This window comes from Echinococcus granulosus (genome assembly GCF_000524195.1).
Source record: "Echinococcus granulosus chromosome Unknown EG_S00075, whole genome shotgun sequence".
NCBI lineage: Eukaryota > Metazoa > Platyhelminthes > Cestoda > Cyclophyllidea > Taeniidae > Echinococcus > Echinococcus granulosus.
In genome coordinates, this window is record NW_020170455.1 from 250,232 (window position 1) to 259,530 (window position 9,299).

The following is a 9,299-nucleotide window of genomic DNA, read 5'->3' on the forward strand; positions in this document are numbered from 1 at the left end:
AAAAAGAAAAACACCGACTATGAGAGCTCAGACGGATAGTTTATTTTATACAGTAACGAGTGAAAATATAACACAAGAACCCCTCTAATCGCCGTCTTAAATCATCCACCTAACCCGACTTAAAGAGTAGAATGGCCACTTGTCCGGCGTAGAAGTAGATAAAGTGCTTCGTCTCATGGGTGACATAGCTGCCAAAATTTCTCCCCACAACGCAGTGCCAGGTGGGGCTGTGGCGTTTGTCAAACTAGAGGAGGGAGAAAAAAGAGGAGAGGAGGTGGTGGTGGTAAAGTGACCGGCAGTAAAAAAACCTACCTCCTTCTTAATGTACGCCGCTATGTCCTTCTCAATGTTGAACTTCTCAAACGCATGCGTTGCCACATCAATAGCATCCTGCTGCATCTCTTCCGACATGTCGACATTCTTGACCACGGCTTTTCTGGTTCCGTCACTCATTGTTGCGCGGGCACAGACGAAGAGGAGGAGGAGTGGGAGAGAGTGAAGTGCGAGCCGTCTCTTGCGTGATGTGATTCAAATTTTCCGATAGTCAGCGCCTGCCAGTAGCTTGGCCTCGCTCCGGCGCTGATTGGCCCCTCACAGTAGCCTGGTTGCAGTGGCCTGGTCGCACGGACGCGGGCTTGAGGACAGACTACTGCAACACGCCTTTGCACTCACTGTTGGGCGTGCACACGAGTGCTGCAGCCGTCTGCGCCACGCCTCGGACTCAAGCCCACCCACCTTTGCATTGAGCCGGTCTCCACACCAGGCGTTCTTTTGAAGCGAAACAGGAATACCCGAGGCTTTTTATTAACCTCTTAGACTGGAACAATGCGTAACTCCATCCCGCTTGCCCTTACTGTTTCCTGTACTGTTCTTTTGTGTCAAAGCGTTAGTAAGTGTCCAACTGCAGCAGTGATTAGTTTGGAATACCTAGGCAGTAAGTCCACTGTTTGAAAAACAAGGCCCCCGCATTGTCCCATAATCGAGCTGCGTGCTGACAGGTAATAAATTACGAGATTTTAGGCCTGTCGAGTAAAATGTCGAAAGTGTGCTCACCGTTTGCTTAGGCCACAAAAGTTACTAGTAAAATGCACAGGGAACACATCTTTCTAAATAAATTTTTCTTCTAGAGATAATGGCATGCAAAGGATTGATCCAAAGATAATCCACTGTACATTTACTGGCTAGGTTACTATAGCGTTACTCCCCAAGAAATATAGTTCCCTTTTTAGTTTATACAAGGAAATATATGGAAGAAATCACAATGTTGATTTCGTCAAAGAGATACAGTGGCCAGGACAAAGGGGCAATTTAGTAAAACCGAAAGTTAAGCAAACAACCGGCATATTGCACGTTAAGCTCCGTAGATTATAAATCCGGTAGAAGGAGAGACCCTCTGGTTATACCTATCACCCTAGAGTGAGTATGTACCTTAACACAAGACCATTTCCAATCTCGGCATGGCGTACTATGGCACAAGGGATGACTCAAGGTGCCGCATATGCTAAAATTGGGCAAACATAATCAAGGGTCAGCAAATGCCCACGGAAGCTGCAGGCTTGCTACCAATTACATTACTGGGGAATGGTAATAAAACAAAGATGACTCGGTTGCAGAAAATACCCACTGGTTGCACTTTAGTTAATGTACGCTAAAATCTTGACATCTGTGGATGGGAAAATAATTAAAATAAGGCATGTACAATCTTTTGCGAAACCCGACAATCGCTGCAAGCAACCTACATTTAGTTCCAAGCAAAGTCAACTTCAGTAAGTTTACTAAAAGATTATTTGATCAAGCTGAATTTGAGCACGTTAGGAACTCGTTGTTAAGACGACTTGTTTTAATTAACAACGGTGGTAGAGACAGTTTTGGATATTTTCACGCCGCGATGGCTCCCCCAGCCTCCGCCGCTAAGAAAACCGAGTCGAAGTCTGTTGCTCAGCCAGCTGTGAAGAAGCCCGTACGTTCGTTCTTGCAGTGCATTACTCTTCTAGAAAGCGTTAGACTCCATCAACAGTCGTCTCGCTCTCGTCTTTAAAAGTGGTAAGGCCGCCATAGGGTACCGTCACACACTTCGCACTCTTCGTCGCGGAGGTGCGAAGCTCATAATTATCGCAAGCAATACTCCTCCTCTGAGGTAGGTGACATTGGGATTTCGGAGCACGTTGCTGAGATGAAATCCTAGCCGTCTTTTTTGGAGGATGTGTCCACTGTCGCATTAATCAAGTTGAGTTTATTTGACTTGTAGAAAAGCGGAGATAGAATATTATGCCATGCTATCAAAGACTGGTGTACACCACTACAACGGCACAAACCACGACCTCGGTACCGCTTGTGGCAAGTATTTCCGCGTAAGTACTTTGGCTATCGAGGATCCAGGAGACTCAGATATCATCCGTTCCATGCCAAATGAGTCCTGAGAAAGTTGCTTTTTTATAAATCTTGGTGAGCACGAGATCTTTTTGTTTATTGGAGGGATTGACGATTTTGTTATTGGTCGCAGTATTTTGTGGTGCCATAATGTTTTCTCTTGAACAATTTTGCACTGTTTAAATTCTGCCCTGTCGATTTCTCGTCATATCTGCTTTACAAAGGTCGTTATGACCACTATTTTTGGTTCCAGCGGTATCGTGGTCGCTTGCCAGTCGACAGAGTAGCGATTGTTTTGATTCATGGTGTGTTGTTAACGCTGCTGGTTCTGCTGGAGTCATTTCAGCGATTAGAATGGGTGGGGGACGCGATGAGACCACTCTGACCGGGCTGATGGATACGAAGGTTTACTCCAAAAAGCAAGTGCGGTTCTTGTTCTGCGCTCAAGCTGCGATGATGTTTACTCTGGGTCAAGCCGGCGTGCGTTCCCATTCGAAAATATGGGGGCAGCCTAACAAAGTGTAGTGCCAGTGAGCTTGAGATCGCTTTTCCAGTTGTCGCGGCGCTTAGCATGTACCCAGCCAGGGTTATGAGGGAGTGGAAACACCTGGGACAGGGCTCACCCACGCGGCGCTCGTGTCAACTTGTTCCACCACCAACAGTGTAAGTGTCTTGATAAACGGTAGTCCTCTCAACCTGCACCGGCTTCAAGCAACAGCCGGCAAGGCTTGTTCACTGAAAACTCGGATTCTGACAAATGGGTCAGCCCTCTAGCTTGTCGGTCCTTTTAAACCTAGACAGCTAAACTGCTACCTTAACCGCTCCTCTCAAATAACATCATGAGCCCAGCTACACTGATTTCCACGATGATAGAACGCCCACCCGAAAAACACGGAAAAGCAGTGGAGGAAGCACAATGGAAAATTTAAATATACATTCCATTAGTTAGCTCGAGGGCACAATGGGCTGGGGGAAGGGCGTAGGAAAGGGGACAGAAGGAGAGCAAAATGAAGACGTGGGGGGCATATATAGCAAGACGAAATTCACACACGACACGTTGTCACGGGTACTATCGTCGCCTCGAGTAGCGCATCTGCCTCCGACGATGTTGGATGCTTGCAGCCGCATTCGGAGGCGTTGGTGCTACTGCGCTGAATGGATTCGGTGGCGCTCCACCAGCCCCACCGAAAACAGGTGCTGGTTGTACCTGACTGAAATTGAAGCTTCCCACAGGATTGGTTGCAGCGGCGCTGAAGTTGAAGCCCCCGCCACCAGCATTAGCAGCACTACTACTTTCACCAAAGGTGAAGGGTTGAAGGCCAGTCCCACCGAAAGACGATGGATTCACCGCCCCTCCACCAAACGCGGAAGCTTGGATTTTGGGCGCCGAAAGACCGTCGGTAAAGGAGGAATCTCCAGTACGTTTTGTATGATCAATGCTGGAGAAGATAGAAGGCGAGCTTCTCGTTGATGGTAGGGTGAGATTAAAGCCAGATGAAGTGGTGGTGATGGTTGTGGGAGCTGCAGTAGGCTGAGCACCGAACTGGAAGACACTAGTCGCGAGCTTTGTAGCAAACGGTGTGGAAGAAGAGCCGGTGACAGATGGTACGCCCGAGGAAAAATTAAAGCCACCTAGGCTACTACCTCCCACTGCTGGAGTAGCGGTGGTGACAGTGTTGGTGAAGCTGAAGGAGACCGGAGTAGTAGTTGTGGCAGTCGGGATCGCGGAGGGGGAAGTGAACGTGAAACAACCGCCGGTACTGGTGACTGAAGTTAAGTTTGACGAGTTCTGGAACCTGAACGGAGCTGTACCAAAAGGACCACCCGAACTACCCCCATTAGTGAGCCCGGAAGTGTTAGTTTTGGGAAAAGGAAAGGGAGAAGTGCTTGCAGTTGTAGTAGCGACGGTAGCAGTAGGAGTGATCTGCATACTGGGAAAACTGAAAGGGGAACTTGTTGTTTCACCATTGGAAAATGCAGATTTCACTGAGAACACGAAAGGAACAGAAGCCGCGGTAGTAGCGGCGGCAATGGTACCAGCCGTCCCAAAATTGACTACGGGCATGGTAACTTGTCCTATTGTTGTACAAGTCGTCTTTGTTGGCTTTGTTGAGAAATCAAACAATGCTGGAGCCGTAGTTGTAGAGGTGGTTGGTACAAAACTGAAAACGGGCATTGACTTTGCCGGGACCAATACAGACGATGTAGTAGTAGAAGGAGCAGGAAAGACGGAGCTCGTTTTCGTAGTATCAGGTTTGGAAGAGAGGTTGAATGCAGGTGGAGTAAGCGTCGATGGCGCTGTTGATGACAGCATTCCCACCGTCGTATTGATAGACACCGGCTTCGCTGAGGTGAATATCGAACTCACTCCTGAAGTGGATGGGGCAGTAATAGGTGCGGTGTTCCTGAAACTGAAACCCGATTGAACTGAAGACACAGTTGAAGAGTTGGACGAAGCAGCGGCGTCGCTCGTGGTGGTCATGGCCGGAGAGAAGAAGGTCCCACCACTGGTAGTGGCGGCTGCAGCTACTGTTGCAGTGTTACTGGCGGTGGTGAAAGTAGTAGGAAAGCTGAATAGAGGCGCAGACGAGGGAGCCGGGTTGTCTTTTACAGAGCTAGCTAAAGACGGCAGACCACTAGACGCGGTAACTAGTGGTGTAAAAGGAACCGTTGTCGAGACCACGGGTATGGATGATTTCGAAGCGGCGAAGAAATTGAAACTCGGCGTAGAAGACACGGTAGTGTTACCCCCAGAGGCAGTGGATTTCGCCAAAGCAAAAGTAAAACCAGGCGCGGAGGATGTAACAACAACGCTAGATGCAGAAGTAGTGGAGCTAGCCAATGAGAAAGCTGTTCCACCAAAGCTTGTTTGTCCAAAAGCAGAGGTGGATTTGGCGAGTGGAAGTGTGAAGGGGAGAGCGGTGGTCGAGGTGGTGGTTGTAGAAGATCCCTGTTCACCGGATTTCTGAGAAGTTGACTCCACGGGAAAGGAGAAGCTTGGAGCAACGGAAATTGAGAGAACAGTGGAAGTGGAGGTTGAGGAGGTGGTTTCCGCAGAAACGGTAGATTTCACTCCCAAGACAAACGGAGGGTTCATCATACTGGCGCCAGCGACGGCTGTAGTTGCGGGGGCGGAATTCTGTTCGCTAACGTTCGACGCTTTTACCGTCAAGGGCAAAGTGAGTGCAAACGAAGAGGTTGTAGCAACCACTGGTTCTGTTGCTACAGCAGCAGCGGTAATGGAAGCAGTTTCAGAGGAAACTGCCACTGGTTCCGTTGCTTTTAATGGTGATGACGGTGTCACAGATGACACAACTACGGAAGATGCTATAGGAGATATGGGCACAGAGGAAGATGTGATGTCCGGATGACTAGATGTGGTCGTATCAGCACCTAAAACAAGACCAACAGGGCAGATAATCAAAAGGCAACAGAGATAACACAATTGTATTCTAAATGAAATCGGTCGTCATACCAGTTGTATCGATTGTCGTTGCCGGCAACGAATTAGCAGCAAGATCGACTTCAGCCTTCTCGGTGAGATCAGCAAACAGTCGACGAATTTTGGCGTGTCGCGCCTCCAGTGAGTCGGCCTGAGTCAGCACATTAACCGGAGATGCGGCCAACCGTCTACTCAAAGCGATGGCTCGAGCTCTAGCCTCCAAGCCCGCAACGAATTGCAACACTGATGTGGATCGGGTTGAACTCGCTGGGCGAAATCGGTGCTGCGGCGACGGCAAAGACCCGTTTGTACTTGTGGCGCTGTCCACGTGGAATACAGTTTGAGTCTCACAGTCACGTGTGGTGGGTCTTTTGGCAGCTGGAGGGGATAAAAAGGGCGAAAAGTTTTCGTCTAGAATTGAAACGACGCTGTTACATCTCTCTGTTTCAGTTGGCCTTATTCCTCCCTCATCTTCGCCCTCTTTTGGCCGTCGGCGCTTCAACCCAAAAGCAATGGCCTCCAGCGTGGCCGAAGAAAGGCGAGACACGTGATCTGGGAGCTTTGAAGAGCTAGGACGAGTCATAGAGGTGGATGGCTTCAGCTTGGGTCGTGAAATGACCTCCACATCCTGAGGGGGTACAGGCACTGATCTAGCTAGCAGAGGACTGCTGTTATTCTCCTCGTTGCTGCGGTGACGCTTCAATGAGACATGTTCCAACTCGGATTCGTCCTCAAGAAGAGACTCCTTAGAGCGCTTTTGGCGTTTTGACTCAAGCACTCGAAGAGCGCGTTCCATCATGGAGGAATTAGAGTGGTTTAAAAACTCGATAGCGTTTCGAGGGCGTGAAGGACCAGGTTGTGGCGACTGCGACAGCTGTTTACGAATGGGTGAGTGAAAGTTAAAAAGTGAGGGAGGAAGATCTCTGCGGACGGTGATGTTTCGCCGAAAGGAAAATGGGGAGGAGCTGGGACTGAGAGTACTGACATTCCTCAAACTTGGGGAGGAAAAAAGGCGGGAGAAGTACAGTGGACTGTTCTCCGTCTTTTGACGAGTATTACTTGAAGAAGTCTCGATAGATCCGCTACTTCTTCCAGCAGGGGTGGATGTATTACTTCGAGAAGAGGAAAACATTCTAAAACACAAACAATATTGAGGCTCTGCTGACATACATATCAAAGAATCACTCCAGGTGTATATTTAGTAGCCCAAGCTCATTAAAGGAATGCATAACAAGGAATGGGAAATATCTATAACATAGGGCGATGGCGACCAGACACACGGCAGACACTACAAATTTTTGTCGATGATCCAAAAGAGATTCATAAAAAAGCACATGGCGGATGATTTGCTTAATAAACACGAATATATATGCACGAAGTTCTAAAAACAAGAACAACGCATTGACGGTGCACATAACACGGTGTCAACATAAGTTTAAAGCACTACAGAGAAGACAAAACGGTCGCAAGACCAAAACTAAAGTTAAAATATATCAGTGGAAAACTGCACCTTTCGAAGAGAGAAGTGAATTGGGAAAAGGAACTAAGCTACATACTTGGAAAGTTGTTTACAACAAGAAAGTAGTAAACATTCAAAAACGCTTGTTTAGTAGCAAGACACGACCGAAAAATTTGGCAAACCCGAAAAGGGTCCCCATCTATATAGTGTTCAGCATAAACCCTCCACTGCATGAAGTAAGCAAGACTAACGAACCGCAAATAAACACGAAGGTTTCGCTATACCAACGAAAGGCAGTTGATCAGATGTTGCTGATTTGCTGGATGAGATTCAGCAGTAGCATCAATAAAAAGAAGACATTTATGGTGTAATGATTAAAAATATTGAAAAGGGAAGTAAAATATGTAAAAACCATGTTTAAAAGATCATATAATGAAGCTAATCCTGCGGATTTCTGTAGGAAAATTTTTATTCACAGCGCAACCGCAGAACTAAACATTATGCTTAGAAAAAAATAAACAAAGTTTTTGGAATAGACAAAAAACCACACACGCAAAAAGCAAAGCAGATTATTTTAGATGAGGGCACACTGATTCCCTTTCAAATGGGCAAAAGAGAAAAGTATAGGTAAACACAATTACCTTTTCTAAACTCCACAAGCTAACTTAAAGCCTACGCATGATTTCTTGCACTAAATATAACTGTTTGAATTTGTAACTTTAAAACCTATTTTTTAACATATTCTGGATCCTTAATATGAGATGGATTTGTCTTGAAATTTGAGATTGATTCATTTTTTTCGATAAATTGAAAAAATTTGCTAAATACAAGTTAGAAAGAAACATAAAAATAATATGACATTAAAATGCACAAAAAGGCTTAAGACGATTAGCATGGCCTGATCTCCAGGCCTCCCGGCAAAAGTACAGCGGCGAAATTACAATATAATCCGCTACCGAGATCCAGGAGGCAAGCACATGATTAAAGCCTAATATGATGGTATTTTTACTCTCGGTTTTGGTGAAGAGCCACCGCCGTCTTGGCCATTTTACCACACATGTGGGCTAGCCTTCTGGCCGTGCCAGTGGCCCAAATACACATTCCAAGTCGAATATATACATTCTGCCCATGTATTACTTTTCCTTTCGTCTTCTGCAAAGTCTCAGGACGCTACACTGGTGGCAGCGGTAAGCAAACCCCATCCTAAAGGACACCTATCCTGATTTGCACTGCTGAGTGGTAAAGGTTAGTGGAGCGGAGGGAGTACATGTGCTATGAATGGGAGAATCAATGAATCCCCCAAACAGAAGAGCTAAAACTGACGTCTACTCACGGCAACTACCCCAGCTCCATGTCCTGCAGGAAAGCCACTAACAACCGAAGTGACACTGGCCGCGAGCCATGTGGAGTAGATTCATTGCGGAGTTTCCCCACTGTACCTGCATAAAGTTGTCGATGAAGCGAACTCGCAGTACCGCTTCCACTTCTCCACTGACTGGTTAGAGCCGGGGTAGATATGACTAAACAGCTCCAAAGTGAGAGCAACGTGGCAAGGAGGAGCAGAAACGCAACCCTTCCCCCACCCACCTGTATCAAATCCTCTTCTACCCCAACCAAAGTGGCTGTTAGGCCAGTGTTCCCACATCTATTTATGGACACGCATGATGGTTAGCACAATTCTCCGTCTCTGAACCCATTTCTCAAACCAAACGAAAATGTAGATACAGTTGAATTGCCGAGAGTGGTCGGTGACATTGAGGTCAAGTATTTCCTCACTTGAACAGGAATTTGGTGACTGACGCGACCGCCTCGTGGGTGTTTCCTCGCGGCACCGACTACGTTGTGATGCTGAAATGGAGGGTTGACTAAGGGGAGCGCAGAGAATGATGCTCAGAGGAGGAGAGTGGCTATGTAATACGGAGTTTGTTTAATTCTAGGTTTTGGAGAAGAGACACTTTTGACTTGGCCATTGTTCTACTCCGGGTTGGCTGGCATCCAGACCACGCCAGTAGCCCCAATCCCAACTGT

At 47.2% G+C, this 9,299-nt stretch overlaps 3 protein-coding genes across 3 annotated transcripts; 1 reads left to right on the top strand and 2 right to left on the bottom strand. All coding sequences in view use genetic code 11, as the record gives it.

The window, feature by feature from the left end:
• Positions 1 to 109: 109 nt before the first annotated feature.
• On the bottom strand, positions 110 to 453 carry EGR_07359 (Dynein light chain, flagellar outer arm; the record flags this gene model as incomplete). Its single annotated transcript, XM_024496608.1, has 2 exons — positions 110 to 244; positions 313 to 453. The coding sequence occupies 2 exons, from the start codon at positions 451 to 453 to the stop codon at positions 110 to 112; spliced, it is 276 nt and encodes a 91-aa protein (XP_024348987.1).
• A 1,435-nt stretch (positions 454 to 1,888) lies between these two features.
• Positions 1,889 to 2,420, top strand: EGR_07360 (60S ribosomal protein L30; the record flags this gene model as incomplete). The annotated part of the gene is made up of 3 exons (XM_024496609.1): positions 1,889 to 1,960; positions 1,995 to 2,137; positions 2,249 to 2,420. The coding sequence occupies 3 exons, from the start codon at positions 1,889 to 1,891 to the stop codon at positions 2,418 to 2,420; spliced, it is 387 nt and encodes a 128-aa protein (XP_024348988.1).
• Positions 2,421 to 3,439: 1,019 nt separating this feature from the next.
• On the bottom strand, positions 3,440 to 6,608 carry EGR_07361 (hypothetical protein; the record flags this gene model as incomplete). The annotated part of the gene is made up of 2 exons (XM_024496610.1): positions 3,440 to 5,763; positions 5,846 to 6,608. The coding sequence occupies 2 exons, from the start codon at positions 6,606 to 6,608 to the stop codon at positions 3,440 to 3,442; spliced, it is 3,087 nt and encodes a 1,028-aa protein (XP_024348989.1).
• Positions 6,609 to 9,299: the final 2,691 nt, after the last annotated feature.